Raw genomic sequence first — 22,081 nt, 5'->3', positions numbered from 1 at the left:
TGGGTCTGACAAAAATGTGATGCATTGTATAGCAGTTCAAATGTTACAAGAATTACTTAATTTCATTCAGCACAGCTCTTACTTCATTTATGCTTCTAAAAGGTAAACTTGTGGCCCTGTCAATTCTCAAATGCACAAAAGTTAAATGTAAACAGAAGCCTGTGGTTGGTCTCTTCTTTAAACCATTGCTAGGAACAACAACAAAAAAAAATGGACTTTGTACTTTGAGAGGTTTTGTGTGTGTGTGTGTGTGTGTGTGTGTGTGCATGCACGCGTGCATGGATACATGTGTGTGAGCCCATGTGTGCATGCTTGGAATACCTTTTAATGGGACATATCAAAGAAGTGCATTCTTAATGTATCTCAAGCAACTTTGCAAGCTGCTTTAACCAACTTTGGTTTTCTTCATTGGAACATATTACCACTCTTTATGTGACAAGGTTAAGTAAACATTTGGGGAGTGAAAATGAATCATCTCTGCAGGACTGTGTTTGTTTTTTAACTCTCAAGTGTTTAAGGAGCTGGCAGGATTAGGGAGAAGTCATGAGTTTGGCTACCTTTCCTGCAGTGTTTAAGGCTTGTCTCAGCAAAAGGTAAGCCTCGTGTAGTGATAGCTAAGAACTTCTTAATATCAAAGTGCTGTTTCATTGTACAATCCTGACATCAAGCAGATTAATAAACCTACAGAAGGGAGCTGTGTTATGAGAAGCATTGGGGACACAGAGAGAATGTAGGTTTTGTTAGAATTGGGTACCATAGTGGCAAGGTCCCAGTGGATAGTCACTTGGCTGACATCAATACCCTGATATATTTGACTTAGGTCACATGAACCTAAGCATGTATGCTTTACCAAAGAAGTATGGGAAATTATTTGGCAATCACATGGATCAAAGGAAAACTAAAATCTGTCCAATAATGTATAACAAATAATCAGATTAAAAACAATTAACCTAGGAAGTGCTTGCCTGAAAGCTAGTTTTAAAAAGTAGCTTTTGTAAATAAATAAATAAAATTTAAAAATCAAAAAATAAAAATTAGCTTTTGCAGATTTCTCTTAAAAATAGTTCAGTATTGATGAAATGACTCTGTCTTATTGAATTCATAATTGAAGCCATCACCTTGGTTCTTGTACCTTAAAGTACCCTAAACTTAAGTGTTAAATTCCTAGAAACACAAGATTCGTTTGAACCAAAGGCATAGAACCTTTGTATTTTTCTTGAAGATTTTATCTATTTATTTGATAGAGACAGAGGCCACAAGTAGGCAGAGAGGCAGGCAGAGAAAGAGTGGGGGAAGCAGGCTCCCTGCTGAGCAGGACCCTGAGATCATGACCCAAGCCAAAGGCAGAACCTTAACCCACCAACCCACCCAGGTGCCCCGAATCTTTGTATTAATTGGAAATCCAGCTAGTTCATTTCACCATTTAATCAAGCAAGTGGAGCTTGCTATTATATAATTCGTGATGTGTATTTACTATAAAACTTTTCATTTTAATGACTGAGATAACTTACACAATGCAGACTATTAGTTTATATTGTCTTTAGGTAAATATTCAGTTACATGCATGTACATATTGACAGATAATGCAACCACATATCTGGGTTAGTGGTTTGTATCTGTTAGCTTTTGCTGCATTAAAACAAAACAAAACAAACACTGCAGACAGTGGTATAAGTTGATTATTTATTAGCAGTTGTTTTTTTGCTTGACTGTTAGAGCTAGGCTCAGCTTGGTGGTTCTTCTGCTTTCCTCCCTGTCTTCAGCTGGTGGACCAGCTAGAGGTAGAGGGGTTCTAGAATTCCTCTCACTTGTCCAGCATCTGGCCGGTTGTGATGGGCACCTGAGCCACATGTCTTTAGCAGCTAGCATGCTAGTTAGCCTGGGCTTCTTTTCAGGATGACTGGCTCTCAAAAGCAGCAAGAGACAGAGCAAAATGTCAACATGCAAACACGTTTCAAGCCTTTGGCTATGTTGTGTTTGCTATCATCCCTGGGGACGAAACAGATCACACAACGAGCTATGGTTTCAAAACACTCCACCTTCTGATAGGAGGAGTTGCCAAGAATTTGGAGCCATTTTTGCTTTTACAATCTATCCTAAGGTTGAAATGAATTTAAGTATAATTATAAGTGACCCTCATGTTTTTTATCATAGTATTACTATTGACCCTAAAGACTTTCACTGTGACCTGTACTTTTCAGCCAAAAACTAACTCTTAGAATGGAAATGGTTTTGAACAGCAAAATAAAATCGGAGATTTATTAAGATGTACAGTAGCTCTTGTTAATAAGGACATTTAATAGCTGTGCAATCAGGATGTGCCTATTTGCAAATGCCACATAATTGTCATTACATTTGAGCATTAATAACACCTAAGGAAATGAACAAAAGGAAGTTTGATGACTCGTTCTATTTTAGCCAATACTGTATTAGACTCATGTAATAATTTAACTCTTAAACTGAAAAGCTGACCTGAATGTTTATATCTAGTTGTATATGTGTACAAAGTGATAGGTATTCCTATGTGTATATAATCCTATTTTCATATACACAGAACAATCTGTTCTTTAGAAAGAAAATGAGTAGGAGTGTGTTACCCTTCAACCTCCAATCCGCCTCTAACATCAACACGTAAATCTCATTACCAATTAAGCTGCCTGCAAGAGAACCCATCAAATGCTTCCAAAGTGCTCTGGCTTCCTATATCTAATTACAAATTGCAGAATACTAATTTCAGTGCCAATCAATCAGAGAGCCAGTGTGCTGCACTAATCCTCACTGGGGGGTGTTGAATATCAATCTCTGTGTCTGCCTGTAGCTTAGTCAATTCCCCTATCTCTGGATTGTCTGTTTTATTTAACATTTGTGTCTACACCGGGAATAGGATTTTCTCCTTTTTAATGTAAAGTAATATTTTCTACTAAAAGATGTCCTTTTTTTTTTTTTAAATATATGTCAAAGTAAGGCAAACTACTTTAACCAATCCACGCTTAAAATATTTCATTTCCTGGGGGCGCCTGGGTGGCTCAGTGGTTTAAGCCTCTGCCTTCGGCTCAGGTCATGATCTCGGGGTCCTGGGGTTGAGCCCCACATCGGGCTCTCTGCTCAGCGGGGAGCCTTCTTCCCCCTTTCTCTCTGCCTGCCTTCTGCCTACTTTTGATCTCTGTCTATCAAATAAATAAATAAAAAATCTTTTAAAAAAAAATTTCATTTCCCAGGGCACCTGGGTGGCTCAGTAGGTTAAGCCTCTGCCTTTGGCTCCAGTCATTATCTCAGGGTCTCCTAGGACTGAGCCCCCACATCCAGCTCCCTGCTCAGTGTGGAGCCTGCTTCTCTCCTTTTTCTCTGTCTGCCTCTCTGCTTACTTGTGATCTCACTCTCTGTCAAATAAATAAATAAATTCTTTAAAAAAATTTCTTTTCCCTTTCTCAAATGTAGGACCTTCCTGAAGTAAATTTAGATTTGTCTCTGCTTTTTCACAATACAGGCTTTTATTGGTCCTGCTGACCCATTGCTCAATGCTAAGTCCTACATTTTCGCCATTCTTTTTCATATCTAGCCTTCCTAGCAGGCTGCGACAGAGCCTCCTTTCTCTTTGGTGTAAAAACAAATCAATAAATCTAGGTCTGGGTTTGGTTCCGTTACTACCTGTGTTGGGCTTTGAATAAATTACTCTTTCTAGGTCGCTCTTGCCTGATTTATAAAGTGGGATGATACCCAACAACTGGAATGTGTTGTGAGAATTAAATGAAATAATGTGCACACGGATTCCTGAGCATGACATTGACACATACTCAGGGCTCGGTCAACGCTTGCTGCTTGCACGTGTGTTGACTTGTGGTAGCACCAGAAGAGTCACGTCAGAGCGTATGCCTTGTAATTCAGAGTGGTTCCCCTTTGGCCACAACTCTGACATTTAAAAAACGAATTCTAGGGCGAATCTTGCCTTTCTATGCAGATGTACCGATTATCATTCAGAGTGGCTGGGTGACTCAGGGAGGTAAGCAGATCCATGTGGGAAAGCAAGACTTCAGAGTCCGAACCTTCTGTACCTCAACTGCCGTTTTCCGTCACGCATTCAGTGTTTGCTGTGTGCCCACTGCAGGCTGGGGACAGGTCAGGTAACATGCCAAATTCTTGCCTTCACAGAACTCGAGGTCTAGAATGGAAGGAAGACATGGGTAAAATGGAGATGCCCAGGTGAAGAATGGGGAAGCAGTCTTCTAGATGTATGGGATAGCCCACGTGATACCCTTATATTGGCAAAACTCAGTTCTTTTCCCAAGTAAAAGAAATCTATTGCTGTTGAGCATGGTAATAAAGAGAGATTAATGATTAGAGGACAGGTTGGGAAGCAGGCAGTGGCCAGGTAACAATGGCCTGTGGGCTGCATTTAGGGCAACTTGATGTCTAGGGTCACAGGGACTCTTTGGATTAGGGGCTGTAGTCCTAAAAACTCCCTCTTCACGTCCTGGTTTAGACAACAAAGAACACAGTCACTATAGCTGTGTTAGACAGCACAGATTTTATTCCCAGTGCAGTGGGGATTTTTTGAAGATATTTAATGAGAATGATAGGAGAGCATCTACTTTTTAGGTGACAGGGCTTGAGTGAGTGCAGAGGCTGCAAGACAGAAGGCCAGCCTGGTTTCCCAGCCTCAGTGTCGGGTAGTGTGGTGTTGGTGTGGACGGAGACATGGGGGTGGAGGCCAGCTCTTAGGTCCTAGGGATAAAGAGGATCTGGGAAATGAGGGAGGAGTTCCCAGGAATAACTGAGGTTTCTGGTTTAAACAGCTGAGTGGTTGGTGGTACCACTGCTCCAGTGGGGTGACTGAGAGTAAACACGGAGGAACAAAGGACCAGAAGAACTAAGACGCGATATTTGACAGGCCTAAGTTTGAGATGAAGGCGCCCAGTGTTTGCTCAAGGATTGGGAGCACACGAGTAGATCTGATTAGGTCTAAGGAGATCCAAGACAAACCCTTGCCTTTCAAATCAAAACCTTTTTTCTTTTTTTAGGATTTTATTTATTTATTTGAGAGAGCCTGAAAGAGAGAGCATGAGCAGGGAAAGGGCAGAGGGAGAGAGAGAGAGAGAAGCAGACTCCCTGCTGAGCAGGAAGCCCAACATTAGGCTCGATTCCAGGACCCTGGGATCATGACCTGAGCTGATGGCAGACACTTCACCAACTGAGCCACCCAGGTGTCCCTCAAATCCAAATCTTCTATACCCAAGAAACCATGTTAAATATGGAGTGGCACTTGGGTATTTCTTCACAGCGTGTTCCCTGAATAACGCTTGTGCTGGATGCCTTGTCTTTTGCCTGTCGGCACTTAGTTGCAGCAGAGGAACAAGCCATCCTCCCCACAGGGGTGTGGCAGAGACCGGCCCTTGACGGACTAGGACTTCAGGCCTCAGGGGCTGTGTGCTTTCACTGAGGTACCCAGGCAGTGGGAGAGCTGTTGTGCCATCTCCGCCTCCTCCTCTCCCCCAAATCATTCTCTCTAAGACTGAAAATCCATGGATTGTCTCTGGATGAGAGTCCCTTACCAAAGTTCCGGATGAGGCAGTGGATTCTGCTGTGGGCTGTAGTTACCAGGAAGGGTTTATCTCCACCAGGGGTGGAAGAGACGGTCTTCCACAGCCTTCCGATTGTGAACAGAGCCAGTTTGATTGCTGAGATATTCCTGTGGTGAGAAGCACATGTGTTTTGAGTGCCACAGAGTGTCCTATTGTGTCAGCCTCACTAATGCGTGCCTCCCAGCGCAGCTGATGTATCCGTTTGCTCCAGAGTGACAGCTGGCCGCCTGGCCAGTCCCTGCGGCAGCTGCCTCAGGTAGAGACAGCTGCTCTGCCAGCAGGTATGGAGAACAGAAACAGGCAAGGAAGGTCCGCTGCTTTTGGAGTTCCTTGGACATAAAACCCTGGTTCACCACTTTGGTGTCGTGCACTGGACAGGGTCGTTCTTTAAACCCTCTCATCTAGGGGACCTATGGCTGAATTAGTGCTTTCAACTTATAAAGATCATAATGAGTTTCAGACAAAAGGAAGCCATTGTAATAGTCTTCCGGTTAGAGCATGATGCCGATTTCACGCCGCATTTCTGTGGTACCAGTCGGGTTTCAGCCAATTAATTAAATCATAGCAAGCCTGGGAACGAAGTTTAAATTATTGTGCATGGAATTACCCACCCATTCATTGCTCATGGCTGAAGCAACATTTGCATGGGCCCTGGGTGTCATGTTCACCCGGGAGTGACTTTCTCCTTTCATCCGTGTCTCTCAGCTGTCACCCCATGTCTGGAGAGTGTGCCTGCAAGCCGGGCTGGTCAGGACTCTACTGCAATGAGACGTGTTCTCCTGGATTCTTCGGGGAAGCTTGCCAGCAGATCTGCAACTGCCAAAATGGGGCTGACTGTGACAGTGTGACCGGGAAGTGCACCTGTGCCCCAGGATTCAAAGTGAGTGGCTCTGGAGGAAGGCGACGCGGCGTACGATGAGGAGCGTTTTGACACCATATACCATATAGGACCTTTCCTCAAGTACAGGGAATATACTAAGATCTGTCACATCATTACCTAGAAAGAGAATGAAAAGCACTAATAAGAAACATAAGGAAATACCTTATTGCCTATGCGCCCACCGGGCAGAATTTTCCCTTAGTTTCTGGGATTCCTGAACTACAGGTTAGGAATTTTTGTTTTAAAGGAAAATGGGGGAAAAAAAATAAAGGAAAATGGGTTAGTCTTGATTATTTTCTCTCCTTTGAAAGAAGACAGGATTAACCAATGAAGATGTTGATAATTATTCCAGAGTGTGAAATGTGGGGGTGAGTAGGTAATAAAGACTTAGAGTTGAGGGAATCTTTTACAGGTTTTTCTAACCTATATCACTATTCTTCGGTGGAGCCCTTCATTTAGCCTGTGTTAAGTCTCTTCTGTTTTTATTTTTATTTATTTTTAAAGATTTTACCTATTTATTTGAGAGGGAGAAAGAGAGAGAGCATGAGCAGGGGGGAGGGGCAGAGAGAGAAGCAGACTCCCCACTGAGCAGGGAGCCCAAGGCAGGGTTGATCCCAGGACCCTGGGATCATGACCTGAGCTTAAGGCAGATGCTTAACCGACTGAGCCACCCCAGCACCCCAAGTCTCTTCTGTTTTGAAAGAAGATGACCTCCAGCCATCCTTAATAATCTACTTCTATGTTTTAGGCTTATTGTCAGATAATAAATTGAATCATGCTGTAAGTGGTATGTGTTCTGTTGCTTTGCCTCACCCACTAATCATTTTACATATTATTCAAAGAAGGCTAGGAAGCATTGCAATTTAATCTATAGTTTATATTTATGCTTATTTATTTATTGGCTGTAATTGATAGTTTATTGTTCTGTATCTGCTTGTCTGAGCAGGGACAAGGGTTTTTTGTATTTACTAGAAGGAGAAGCTCATGAAAGCAGCAGGCTTTTTTGAGTCCCATTTAATACTGAATCCTAAACAGGCCAGCTAGCATTGCCCTTGAATCTTTAAAATTTGTATGCTGGGGACATTTAACAATTAAAAAAAAATACAAGTGTTAAAATTAGACAGGGAATATAATTAGCAGTGCCAAGATGTATTTTTGTTTGTTTGTGTTGGCCTTATTTCATGCAGTAAAATTGCATGCCTTTTCCTCTCTGTGCCTGTCTAGGGCATTGACTGCTCTATCGCATGCCCACTGGGAACCTATGGAATAAACTGTTCCTCTCTCTGTGGCTGTAAGAACGATGCTTTCTGCTCACCTGTAGATGGGTCTTGTACTTGCAAGGCAGGTAAGTGGGTGAATGAGTCTTTTCTCTACTCTTCATTCTGTTACCTTCTAAAGTCACAGGGAAGAAACCTCCTCTAGGGTTCTAGCTCCATGGGTGCCAATGTTCAGCGTCTAATCAGCCAGCCCCTCATCCAGGGTGGGTTCTCCTACATTTGTGAGCCAAGGAAAGGGACTCATGTAGGATCTCCGAAGTTGCTGCCAGCTCCCAAAGTCTGGGAGTCTGTGGGCTTTGGGTTAAAGTGAGCAAGCAGACATACAGCCATGTCCCGAAATTGGCCTGGAGTCGCACCAAGAAATGCAGCCAAGCGCCAATTTTAGGCAAAGAGCAAAATGTGTCTCTCTCTAGTTGCTGCAACAGGCAGGGTCCTGGAAATTCATGTCCATGGCCCACTGGGTTTGCTTTAAAGGTAGGGTTGCTCTTTCAAACACATGCCCTCCTTTAGCCTCCCATATAGATATTTCACTTTCCTGAGCAGAGCAACACTCAGCATTCTGCATGGCTTGTCGCCACACCTTAGAGGTGCCCCTGCTCCCTGTCTTATCCCAGTAGCCCAGCGGTGCCTCTTGCTCCTGGCATCTTTGACCGATCATATATATAGCACAGATGGATTCTGGGTACTTGGGTTGTTGCTGATGGAGGCGCCTCTCGGCATCACCCCTGCTCTCTATGCTGGGCCTGGGGGCCCTGATGTGCACCATTGTTTCCTCCACACTCTGGCGTTCTTGTTGCTGCAGGCTGGCACGGTGTGCACTGCTCCATCAGCTGTCCCAGCGGCACTTGGGGCTTTAGCTGTAACCTGACCTGCCAGTGCCTCAACGGGGGAGCCTGCAACACCCAAGATGGGACCTGCACGTGTGCACCTGGTTGGCGTGGGGAGAAGTGTGAGCTCCCCTGCCAGGTATGACAGAGCCAGCGCCCCAGCTGGGAAGGCATGGGGGGGGTTGCTGAGGGCAGAGTATCTGCTCACTGCTGCAATGTCCCCAGTGTCAGGCATGCATGTGTGAACCCAACGAAACCCTCAGAAGAACTGAGGTCTTTGAAGTCAAATCGGACATAAGATCAGAGGAGAGATAGACAAGGAAATTGGTTAGGTAACTCCGCGAGAAGCCCTCCCTTCTTTCCCTTCATCCCTGCCTGGTTCCCTGCTCCCCACCCCCCACGGCCCACCGCCGTTCCTATAGCCCCATGTCTCCGTGGTAGCCAGTCAACCACCCAGCCTTCTGCCTGTCAACTCTCCAAATATCGTATCTCCATTATCATGGAAATCCTTCCGTCTCAGGGCGGGAAAGTGGCAGAGGATTGAAAGGGGGTGGTGACCAGTGTCGCAGAAATGCTTATTGAGGTGGTGAGAGGTTTAGAAACAGCCGTCTGTTAAACACAAGTGCATCTCAAGTCACAAGAATCTCCAAAGATTTCCCTCGTTCTATGCTGGCTCCACTCCCCTGACCTACTCTGGAGGCAGTCGTCACTGTAAATCTCATACCCTGTCCCACTGCAAGGCAGACAGAGGCTGCAAGTGGGACACATGTTCTGTGGTAACGTGATGATTTCTCTTTCTTCCTCTGAAGCCCGCGGCCTGTTTCTTGCCCTCTTTTTCATGACTCTTTCTTCCTATCTCACTTCTTTCATCCTAAGGCATTAAGCGTTATCTCAGCGATGTGCATTCTTGCCCCCAGGAGAGATGGCGAGATGACCCTCAGAACTGGGCCCCTTGTGGTGGGAGCAGTTTTCCCCTGGGCTTCCACTTCATCAAGTACAACCCATTTCCCAACTAGAGAGGATCGCCCCCCTGGGCTCTCATGTGCCCTCCAAACCCCTGGGAAAGAGTTCAGTTAGCTTTGCTGCCTCTCATCCACCAGTGAACAAATTATCAGTGCTCTGTGACAGGCTTGAAGAGCACCTTTCACTCACAGTCTGATGGTAGGTAAACAGAAGCACCTGGCACAGTCTTGCCCTGTGTGTGTGTGTGTGTAAGATGCTTTAGAAAATTCATTGAAGTCTGCTGCTGGTTTAAGTAGCTCATATGGTGGCAAAGCCCCAGCAAACATTAGTGGAGCCTAATTTTTTTTATTTTTAAGTTTTTTTAGTTGTAGTAAATTGTAGTGAAATGATGGTGCTCTCAGATACCCACCACCTGTTTTATGCTGGTTTTCAGCATCGTTGCCGTGGGTTTCTATGTACCGCCTGAAGGTTTATAGTGTCCTCCCTCAGCTTGTCAGGACCTGGCATGAAAGGGCAGTGTTGCTAAGTGCAGAGCTTTCCATTCCTTTCCCACAAACTAAACGATTACATGCGTGAAGGGTGTCGTCTCTGCTGGACCGAAACGGATGGGCACCTGAAAACATTCAGGCCTGGGAACAGACCAGGGAGGACTGCGTGCCAGCAAGTACTCCAGTCTTCCTTGGGATCTCGAATCAGAATACTCACGTCCTTGACACTTCCTCATGGAAAGGAGGGTATTGACTGGGGAAAGCAACAGAAGATTTTCACTTCTCCTAATGGTTCTTCGTATCGCATTGGAAGTTTGCAGACATGAACTTCAATTAGCGCTATGATTTTCTTTTAATTTTAGAGCTTAATGAGTAGCGTGCCCTACAAGGAACATGTTATAAAAGTCTTCAGGAGCAAAAGACTATTTCGTTATAAGCGGTGACTTATGATAAGACACAAAAGATTCTGTTAATTAATGAGCATGTTTACATATATTTGCATGTGTGCATATCAGTTGGCTTCACCATTCATAGGACCAACTGTTACCTTAGACATCAATTACAGTCTGAATTGTTTTAAAGCACCATTGCCTGCATTTGGGGAAAGACAGAGATGGCAAGAGGGGATTATAATGTTGTCGCTGAGAGGTGCTTGGGAGAGAAGGGTCCTGGATCTGAGGTGGCTGACTGAGGTCCCCATCATCTCACTGTGGGTTTCCATGACCTTGTCGCTGTCTTCCACACAGGATGGCACGTATGGGCTCAACTGTGCAGAGCGCTGTGACTGTAGCCATGCAGATGGCTGTCACTCCACGACGGGCCACTGCCGCTGCCTCCCCGGATGGTCAGGTGAGCCAGGGACCACTGCTTGAAATGGGAAACGTACCACCTTATACCAAGTGCTGTTCCTTGCTGCTTTAGAGAAGCACACCCAGGTCACCTTTTCAGGGAAGAAGAAATGATAAAACCTCCGGTGAAAACGGTCACATTTTTACCCAAGAGATATCAGCATGAGACCTAATTCAGTAACTGGGGATGTGTGAATGGCTTGAAGGGCCTAGCAAGGTTTCTGTGACATTTTGGAGCACTGAGGAAAGTATGATGGAAAGAAACCATAAGAACATAACTAAGTTCATCTTGGTGAGGCAAAAATATTCAGTATTAATATTAATATGGTTAATATGCCATCTTAAAATATTCATTGCTAGACATGAAAGTTTTAAAACTTTCTTTTTCTTATAATAATACTTAAGTCATAAAAATTCATAGTATGATCGAATATCAGTTTTGTAGCCACAAGGTGGAGGTTTCTCCTTATTTATAGGGCTTCACGTTTCCAGCTAGGAAGTTTATCAGACTAGAAAATGAACCCTGTTTTTGCTCATGATAAACAGACTCAGGAGAGGGCACTGAATGCTCAGGCAAATTGGGGTCCTGCTTTTTTGTTTTTTTTCATGAAGTCAAGCCTATTTTAAAAAATAAAAACAAAACCTTACAAAATGAATGGAATTTTAAATGCTTGTTTAGAAAAATTACAAATGGATGGGGCGCCTGGGTGACTCAGTGGGTTAAAGCCTCTGCCTTCAGCTCAGGTCATGATCCCAGGGTCCTGGGATCGAGCCCCGCATCGGGCTCTCTGCTCAGCAGGGAGCCTGCTTCTTCCTTCTCTCTCTCTGGCTGCCTCTCAGCCTACTTGTGGTCTCTGCCTGTCAAATAAATAAATAAAATCTTTAAAAATAAAAAAAAAGAAAAATTACAAATGGAAATGCACCAAGAAAGTTATTGAACTTGGGGATGAGTAGACTGGGTCTATTTATGAGCGATTTCTTCTGAAAGTAAAAGAAAATGTTGGCTGCTAATACACCAATTGAGAGTCAAGTACTGTGAAACTTGGGTGCGTGTTATAGGTGGTTAAATGAACCCAAACTCCCTTTTAAGATTCTCATTCTTAGTCATTTGTGTATGTGTATGTTTGGTTGTGTATTTGTATTTGTTGTACTTATATCTAAATATATGTGTATCTATATTCAGAAGAAAGAGGGAGATTTGTAGGAAGCAACTATTTCCATACTGATGGTGCTTCCCTATCTTCCAAAATGGTTTTTGACTTACCTTCTTTTTTTGTTTGTTTTTGCTTTTTTTTGTTTGTTTTTATTTTGACATGTCTTCTAAAAGAGAAACTGGTAGTAACAAGCCAAGTGTCCTCTGTAGTGATGGTTCATGTTTTGAGAAGATAGGTCTTTCAGAGGAGAATCTTATGCCTCCAATGCCAGAAATGGGACATTTAGGAAATTATGGAGTCAGGGTGATCTTACCTCTTAGCAAAAAAGCATGAAAATAAGAACAGAGGAATAAAAATAAGTAGTGTTTATTGAAGGGTTACGGCAGGCTTGCAACAACTCTGTGAGATAGAAAATATCATTCTGTCCTTTTTGCAGATGAACAAACTGAGGCACAGAGAAGTTGAGTGTCGATCAAGGCCCCAGGGTCAGTAAATGGGAGAGACAGGATTTGCACTAATGCCCTCCCACTGCATCTCCAGCTCCTGTCATGACTGCACAGACTGTGTGCAGACTTCTTCCAAAATGTGCGGAGGGAAAGGACAGTTAGGCTGAGATTAATTCTGAGCATGAATGAGGACTTCTGAGAATTATATGAGAGGACTGTGGTGATAAGTGCTGATAAACTGCAACCTCTTCATATATGTGCACATGTGTATATGTGTATGTTTATATGTGTCTATACATACCTAGGGAGAGTGAGAGTATATATGAATATGTTTATAAATATGCATTTATATATAAAGAGACAGAGAGGCAGAGGCAGAGAGAGAGAGAGGAAGATATACTATAGAATCCACCTATTTGTATAATCCGGTGGTTTTGAGTATAGTCAAAGAATTGTACAACCATCATCACTATCATTTTTAGAAGACTTTCACCACCTCATAAATAAATTCCAGTTGTACTTATTAGCAGTTATTCTTCATTTACGCCCAACTCACCACTAGGCATACTCCCCTGCCCCAACCTAAGCAACCATTAATTTACTTTCTGTCTCTATAGATTTGCCTGTTCTGATACTGTATAGATTCATGCAATATGTGGTCTTTGGCTACTGGCTTCCTTCTCTTGGCTTGTTTTCAAAGTTCATTCCTACTGGAGCATTTATCAGTGCTTTATTTCTTTTGACTGCTGACTAATATTCCATGGTATATGTAGACCACATTTTATTTAAACGTTCATCAGTTAATGAGCATTTAGGTTGTTTCCACTTAATGGCTATTTTGAAAAATCCTGTTAAGGACATTCACGTACAAAGTTTTGTGTGGATGTGTAAGTTTGGAATATAAACTAGGGGTGCAATTGCTGGGTTGTGTGATAACTCCAAGTTTAATCTTTTAAAGAATTGCTACACTGTTCCCCCAAACAGTTGTACTGTTTTCCACTCCCACCAGTAATGTGTGAGGTTTCTGTCTCCTCACCCCAAATTTTTATTATCTGTCTTTTTTATTCTGGCCATTCAAGTGGTGTGAAATGTTATTGCATGGAGTTTTTGATTTGCATTCCCCTAATAAAGGATGATGTTGAACGTCTACTGTATTTAGTTCAGCCATCTGTATATCTTTTTCCAGCCATCTGTATTTCTGCTATCTACTCAGACACTTTGCTCATTTTTTAATTGGGTCACTGTATTTTTATAATTGACGTGGAGTATTTTATATGTATGTTCCTTATCAGATCTATGATTTGCAAATATTCTCTCCCATTCTGTATATTACTTTTTTCACCCTCTTCATGAGTCTGTTTCCACAGAATAAGTTTTTATTTTGATGGAGTTCAGTTTATCTGTTTTTTTCTTTTGCTGCTAATGTTTTTGGTGTCAAATCTAAGAAACCATTGGCTAGTCCAAGGTCACAAAGATTTATATCTGTGTATTCATTCTTCTAAGCATTTTATAGTTTTAGATTTTACATTTAGATCTTTGATCCATTTTGAGTTTGGTTTTATATATGGTGTGAGATAAGTGTCCGACTTCATTCTTTCACATGCTGATTACCATTTGTTCCAGCATTATGTCCTGAGATCATTCATCCGCCTCCCCGCCCATCACCTCTATTGGTCTTGATACCCTTGCAAAAAATCAACTGACCACATGTGTGAGTGCGTTTATGTCTGGACTCTCACTTCTGCTCCTCTGATACATATCCTTATGCCAGTATCATGCTGTTTTGATTACTATAGCTTTATAGAAAGTTTTGAAATATGGGGAGTGTGAATCCTTCAATTTGGTCTTCTTTTTCAAGATTGTTTGGGCCATCCCGGGTCCCTTGAATTTCTATATGAATTTTAGGGTGAACATATCAATTCCTGTGAAGAAGCAAGGTGGATTTAATGAGGAATGAGTCTATAGATCAATATGGGGATTACTGCTAACTTGGCAATACATGTCTTCAGATTCTTGAACAGAAAATGTCATCAGGGACCTCTTTGTCAGTGTCTCTCAGTCCTTTGGAATTTGTTGAGAGCTGCCTTTGGCTTCTGACAGGAGTAAACTGAGATGAACTGTCATGTGCTTGATTTCCTGTGTCTGAGAGCTACCTGGGTAAGAACACCAAGGCTGGGGTAATGGACTTTATTTCCTGTCAATAGAAGTTACCCATAGACACAAGGACTCTTCTGCCCTCCAGTTTCTCCTTGACCTGCAAAAGTTAAGATAACTCTGACCTCACAGTGTGAGATTCCACCTCCCCATGTTTCCATGTGGCTCTCAGTTGCTAAATGTTAAAACTGCATCATCACACTAAGAGTAAACCAGATTTTGTGACTTCCTTAGCATGCTTGGACTACTCAAATAAAATGACCAGTACTAAGTTCTCCATCATTACAATGAAGAGAAGGCATTTTGAACCCCCTGGCAAATTCAGAACTTTTCTAACAGAGAAGTCCTATCATTTGTTTTGGACCACATTCCACCAAATCTCCTTTTGTTTTATGAATACAGAGGAAAAGTGAGGTGTTCCTGAACACACCAGTCACTCCTCAAGTATCTACCTGCTTTGATGATTTAGAGCCAGACTGTGAAAGGCAAACTCGTGTCTACATGAGAAAAGCAGGAGATATGATTTGGCCTGAAGCCAGCCAGAAAATGTGTTTGTTGCATTCCACAGTCTGGGTCGTGGGGTAAGACAAATTACCCCATCTGGCCTTAGACCTATGGAGCTCCTGCGGGAATGCAGTGACTTTGTCACACAGCATAATCTTGTAATACTCTGTCCATCTGTGACTGGTCTGCTTCTCCAAAGGGGAAGACACTCTGCTGCTTCAAGCTGCTCTTTACTTATCAGCCCCATGTCTCTTTGCTTCATGGCCCTATTGTCTCATTTTTCTGGAGGCTGTTGATCTCTGAGGGTCTAAGACCACCCCAAGAAATTTTTAAAGAGAAATCATTCCCCACATTCACAGTACCACTAGGTATATGCAAACGTACATCAAGGAGAAGAAGGTTATGAACGTTCCAAAAACCCTCCACCAACTGGATCAAGAACTGGCTCATTTTCCCAAGAGGAAAGAAGAGGGGACCCTGTGTTATTTACATAGAGCGCCATTTCATTGTCAACACTGGATAGACTCATAATTTTTCATCAACAAACTTGTTTTTGAGGAAGTACCTCAGAAGAATCTTTCTCCACATAAAGAAAGCCTTGGCTTTGCATTTGGATATCAGATGCCAGGACAGATAAATAACATGAGTCTGGGGAAGTCAATGATTCCATTTCCTCTCCTCCCTGTTGCTGAGAGTGCTGTAGCTGAAATGTGCGGTATCACTGGAAAGGGTAATAACATTGGGGTAACAGTGAGGTTTTGGTGTAGTCTAACAACAAGAGTCTAACGGGGCTCTTCCCCTGACAAATCAATAAGAAGGCACAGAGTCACCAACAATGCAAGGTCATGGAGGACAGTGTGGCGGGGGATGCTCATCAGACCTCTGTTTTTAGAGCCAGAGATAAGGGTTGGGAGAGCTTTATTCCTCTTTACAAAGAAAATGACACACCTCAGGCACCTGGGTGGCTCAGTTGGTTAATCAACTGCCTTTGGCTCAGGTCATGATCCTGGAGTCCCAGGATTGAGTCCTACCTTGGGCCCCCAGCTCCACAGAAAGTCTGCTTCTTCCTCTGACCTTCTCCCCTCTCATGCTTTCTCTCACTCAAATGGATAAATAAAATCTTTGAAAAGAAAATGACATACCTCAACTGAGGAAATCATCTTCTAACCTGATACACTAAGGAAATCAGCTTGCTTTCTCACCGCGGGGCTCATCCACCACTCCTCCTGACTTGACCGTGTTTTCTGACATTGGACTGTCTTTCTTTCCTAAAGGAACTGAGACTCTATTTCTATCATCGACCGTTCCATTTTACCTGGTTCTAAAACAGGTTTTCAAAAGGTACTGCCATACAGATTACCCAAAGCAAAAGTTGCCTCTGATATCCCAGTTACTATTTCCAAAAGAAATGTACCATTAAAAAAAGACAGGCACTTTTATTATATACAGTTATTTAAAACCTTACTATATAGCTATTTTTAGCCATTCGACTATTTTATCAAAAAGAGGCAGATTGCAGTTGAAAAAAATGGGCAGGAAACTGAAACACCGTCCAAAATATAGGCTGCGTCCTGGGCGCCTTCTCCCACACCTCTCCCCACGTACATATGAGCCCACACGTGTATGTACGCAGGCACACACACACACACACACACATGCACACTGCTATAAAATGAGACTGGCTTTTCAAAATGATTATTCTAAAGTCCTTGATGTCAATGAAATGTAGTTAGTTGTGTGTGTGTGTGTGTGTGTGTGTGAATGTGTATTTCCAGAGTAGTGAGGTAATATGCTTTATAAATATTTTCCCAAAACAGTAGAAACATGCTGATGTTTTTTCTTCCTTTCTGCCTTGACTTCAGCCAGCCAGAACACCTCTTCACTGGGCGTGAGAGCTAATCAAGATTTTATTCCAGCTGTGTGGGGACATAGGTCATCTCCAGCCTGGTTCCCAGCCCTGGCTAAGATCACTGTCACCTGGGAATATTTTTAACTTGTGTGTTCCCCATCCCCACCTCACACCTACTGAATGACAACCTGGAGAGTGAGTGAGGAAGGGGATGGAGCCATTGCCAGCCCATAAAGCACCTTTTGTACAGATTTGGAGAAGATCTGGAAATCTTTCAGGTTGCACTTCTTGGCAGGTCAAGGGCAAGCTGGATTTCGTCTTCCCTTTGCTCTGCGGCCCGGGGCTCTTGTGCAGTGTACAGCCTGCACAACTTTACATGGTGGCCTCGTTTGTCATTTCAAAAGCTGCACTGGTGACCCGTGCATGGACATAGTTACCAGTCTGTAGACTGGCCTCTGCTATGCCTTTTTACTCTCACTGTTGAAGAGGTGGAGGGGTCCCGGGGAGAATTTCTATGACAGAAGCCTTGTAACCAGTGGCAGAAGGCTTAGGATACACTGATACCGGGGTTGGGGAGTTAAATGCTAAAGTAAGAGAAAAGAGATTAGGATACCAAATCAACCTCTAGGAATGGTGGGAAAAGGAGAGGAACTAGCAACCATGGATGAGGGTAGCAGGGGCCAGAAGAATAGCAGGAGGGGTGGGGTGATTCTCTGAATCTGGCCAGGAGGAGTGTGTTAGAAGGAGGAAAGTTTCTGAGAAGAGCCCAGCTTTTCTTTTCTTTTCTTTTCTTTTAAGAATTTATTTATTTATTTGACAGAGAAAGATCACAAGTAGGCAGGGAGGCAGGCAGAGAGAGAGGGGAGGAAGCAGGGTCTCCACTGAGCAGACAACCCAATGTGGGGCTTGATCCCAGGACCTTGAGATCATGACCTGAGCTGAAGGCACAGGCTTAACCCACTGAGCCATGCAGGCACCCTGAACCCAGCTTTTTGGCTCTTCCCAGCAAGCACAGCTAAGTCTATAATGGTCCCAGCCCCTCTCCCAAAGGATGGCCCCCTCTGTGCATTTCCCCAAATACTCCAAGTAGAACCAGGTGAACAAGTGAACTGCTACATAGGTACTGATCTGTCCCAAAGTGATCTCTCATGTGACTTAATAACACCTGAGTTGTTATGGTAAGGGTCGAAACTACCTTTCATTGTGCAGTAACTTATAAAAGTCCAAATTCAGGCGCAAATGAGCTTCAATTAACATGCATGCACCCAATCAACCAGGGTATTGAAGGGTGGACAGCATTCATGCAGGAGTGAGCCCTTGTAGGTCTATGTGATTTTGTGGGGAGGGAGTTTAGCAAAAGCAGAATGTGGGGTCCCTGAGGTGACGGTGGAGGAAGGGGCTTGTGTTCTGAAAAGAAAGGCTGCAGAAACAGCCAAAGCTCCCCGAGTTCCCCATCTGTCTAGCAGTCTGTCCTGTTTGCTTTTATCCGGGAGTCCAGGGTGAGGCAGGTCATGCTTTCTGGTGCTTTTGTCTTGCAGCTGCAAATGCAAACATCAATGCTTTCTAGGACTTTTCAAGTTGTTTTTTTCAACTTGGTCATCCCTAGAAAGCAGATCTTTTTTTTTTTTTTTTAAATCCATCTTTAAAATTCATGCATCCAAATAGAAAAATTTAGCAAGCCTTTGTCGAGTGTCTCCCGGGTTGTGCGCAGCCACAGTGCTGGCTGGTACCGAGAACACGAGGGGAAAACACTGTCAGCCCCCAGCCTGCAGAAGCTCACGTTCTCTCGGGCCAACCCTGCATGGGCACTGGTGGAGACGCCAATGAATAATGTCTCTACGCCAACAGTAAGTGGCCGCTTTGTTAGCAAGAGGATTAGGAAAGCAGAAAAAGTCTTATGACTCTATACTGTGGTTCTTCTCTTCTATAATCATCAAGCCCAATGATTATTAACAAATCTCTCCCTTCGTTCTAATACGTGTTTCATAGCTTGTTGCTCAGGAACCAGACACTGAATTGAAATCATGTCCTTCGTTCACTAATGCCCCCAAAGGTTGCAGTGCTGGCAGAAGAAATATGAACAATTAGCAAGATGAGGAGTTTGGGTTCTATCTCTGAGAGGGAGAAGTACTGACACCCCAGATGATTTCTTTTACCGCATTCATGCGATCACAAATGCTTAGTGAATGCTGGTTTCACACTGAGGCTGCTGGCATAATGCATCAGGCATGAAATGCACGAACATTTCTTTAGAGCTGCTTAGCTGAAGTTTATCACGATCATTCAGCCATTGCCTAGCAACTTGGGAAGGCTATCAAAGAGCTCTTTGTCCTTGGTCCTGGCAAAAACAGTCCCTCACAGATCGCCTTATCAGCGTTAGAACGTTTATCAGGAAAAAAATGCTTCCATTGAACCAGAGATTTCTGCAAATTTAAAGATACCCCTTTCCCGTTTTGTCCCCTCTTCCAAATACCTTAGGGAGTTGCTTCATGAAGTAATTCCTATTAGAGCCTTTATCTGTTCTTTAGTAAACCTTCCGAAAGAATTTCTTCAAGGTGCCTCCATAATTTTTCTGCTTTGTAATCTGGGCTAACATTAAAAAACAGAGACCACAGACCCGAGCTCATGAAGGTCTGTCTTCTCCAAAATCAGCAAGGCAGACACTTCCACCCCCTCAGATGGGAAAGGTCACCATTTTAGGCACACAGAATAGAAATACGCTGGGTTTCTTGGTTTGCCTGTGCTTCTCATCACTTCTTTCGGAAAAGAGAATTATATCGTTGCTCCATCCACTTGGAAAATGGTTCGGAATATCATGGTGGAAAGAGAGACTCAGCTTATTGATGCATTCAACAAATCTTTAACACCATTTTTAATAATATCTTTAACACTGTAGGGAGCAAAATCCCCATCTCGCTTTCAGGGAGCTGCCAGGATTCATTCATTGCCCTCTGTGGAATATGGGGTGGGGGATAGGTACAGATATTTCATCTCCATTTTCTCTTATGTTTCTCTGGAATTTATCTTCTCTGGATTCCAACTGCAAATGACTCAGTTTAAGACCTTGTCATGTATATCTTTTTTTTTTTTTTTGTTTTAACCTGTGTGACCTACAACAGCCACCTGACACAAGCCTTCTCTCTTCCAGGCTCATCCTCCTCATACTGTCTTCTGCCCTCCTGCCAACCACAAATTTAATTATGTGCTTCTCCTGCTTAATTGTCTATTTCATCCCTGTCACCCCCTAGGGGGAAGCTCACACTCCACAGCATGGCCGTCTTGGCTTTCTCTGCATGATGTGAACTGGCTTCCCAGAGACCTTCCCATTCTTTCTAACCCCAGTTTTGGCTGTCCTCAACTTTGGCTACTTCCTTGGACTTTAGGGTCTTGTACACACCATTCCATCAGCTTGGAACCCTTGTCCACCTTCACAAGCTATTTGCTTTTCTGAAGCTATTTCCTTTTCTGACTGGGATCCCCAGACAGAGTTAATGGTGCTTATTCTAGGGCCGTTGTCATTCTACAGCTGGAGGTCTTTCTTAGAGAACCTATTACCAGTAAGCCAATAGCTTACTGGACCCCTTGAATGTTGATTAAGTTGAATTATTTTTTCTGTCTTTGATTAAAAAAGGAAACAGAAAAATGTCTTGGAGAACACCAGCCAAGTTTGCAAAGACTGAGGTGAAATCGATGGAAATAATTTAGGATTAACACACACACTAAAAAAAGATGGTTAATGCAAACTCAGAATTCCCTATCCTGAAAAAAAAATTTATTGCAGGAATACCTTTACACAGAAGTCACATCAGTAGCCGTATACCAGTATAACCTAGAGAAGCACTTACCCAGTTACCTCCTCTGTGAGCCTCACTGCCTGATAGGTATTTCACAATTAGAGATTTATTTCTTATGCTCCTTACATGTATATTCCCTTAAAATATAAGTATTCTCTGGAGAAGGTAACAATTCAACAATAATCAATTTATCTTTTCTTGACTCTTAAGATGAAGGGAAAGATAACAGGAGGGCACAGAGCTCTGAAGAGGATGAGTAACAAAGGGAGGAAATGGGACAGCAAGAGGAAAAAATGCAGCTTCAAATATACAAAGTCTACAAAGAGATTAAGCATTAATATCTGAAAAATGATGATTTATTTTTACCAATGGTAGAGGAGAAAGAAAAGGGATTGAGTATTTTTTTTAATTTATTTTAAGCATAACAGTATTCATTGTTTTTGTACCACACTCAGTGCTCCATGCAATCTGTGCCCTCTATAATACCCATCACCTGGTACCCCGACCTCCCACCCCCAACCCCTTCAAAATCCTCGGATTGTTTTTCAGAGTCCATAGTCTCTCATGGTTCACCTCCCCTTTTTTAAAGATTTTATTTATTTACTTGACAGACAGAGATCACAAGTAGGCAGAGAGTCAGGCAGAGAGAGAGGAGGAAGCAGGCTCCCTGCTGAGCAGAGAGCCTGACGTGGGGCTCCATCCCAGGACCCTGGGATCATGACCCGAGCCAAAGGCAGAGGCTTCAACCCACTGAGCCACCTAGGCACCCTAAGGGATTGATTTTTAGGGGAAGTTGATAATAGAATTATTATAATTTACTTTTTAAGGAAAGACTTATTTGCAATCCTGAAATAAAGATTTTTAAAAAGTAAGCTAGGTTCTGTTGAAATATGCTTATACGTTCGGAGACAGAAGATTTGACAGATGATCTCTAGGATTCCCTGTGATTCTCTGGAAATGAAATCATGGGTAAATCATGTGAAACAAGCGTATCATTGTAATGGATCTCTTTGCTCTATCGTGGGCCCTGTTGCTCTATGAAAATTACCTCGATAAAGCTGATTATGACAGATGGTTATGTTATCCAGCTGGACAAACCTATTAGGGAAGACAAGTCAGATATGAAATAAAGGATCACTTTATTCAGATTTGCCAATCTGCCCTGGAGTCATTTTCTCTTAACATGCTCTGATTGAGAATGTGCTAGGTCATATATAAATTATGGCAATCTATAATGTAAAAAAGTGGCAGATAATTTTGACCTGAAGTGTGCTCCATTCCAGCTTCACTGCATTTTTTTGATATGAAGGAGAGATTT

General features: G+C 43.0%; 1 protein-coding gene across 1 annotated transcript in view; it reads left to right on the top strand.

The window, feature by feature from the left end:
• The window catches only part of MEGF10 (multiple EGF like domains 10), a 164,025-nt gene that overhangs the window by 117,229 nt on the left and 24,715 nt on the right, over window positions 1-22,081 (top strand). The window contains exons 10-13 of the mRNA XM_082724101.1: window positions 6,285-6,459; window positions 7,684-7,804; window positions 8,539-8,702; window positions 10,761-10,863. Coding sequence (XP_082580227.1) covers window positions 6,285-6,459; window positions 7,684-7,804; window positions 8,539-8,702; window positions 10,761-10,863 — 563 coding nt within the window. The remainder of the gene's footprint in view (window positions 1-6,284; window positions 6,460-7,683; window positions 7,805-8,538; window positions 8,703-10,760; window positions 10,864-22,081) is intronic.

Source organism: Mustela nivalis (assembly GCF_964662115.1).
Source record: "Mustela nivalis genome assembly, chromosome: 3".
Lineage (NCBI taxonomy): Eukaryota > Metazoa > Chordata > Mammalia > Carnivora > Mustelidae > Mustela > Mustela nivalis.
The sequence above is the reverse complement of the archived record's forward strand: the minus strand, read 5'-3'. Positions and strand labels throughout refer to the sequence as shown.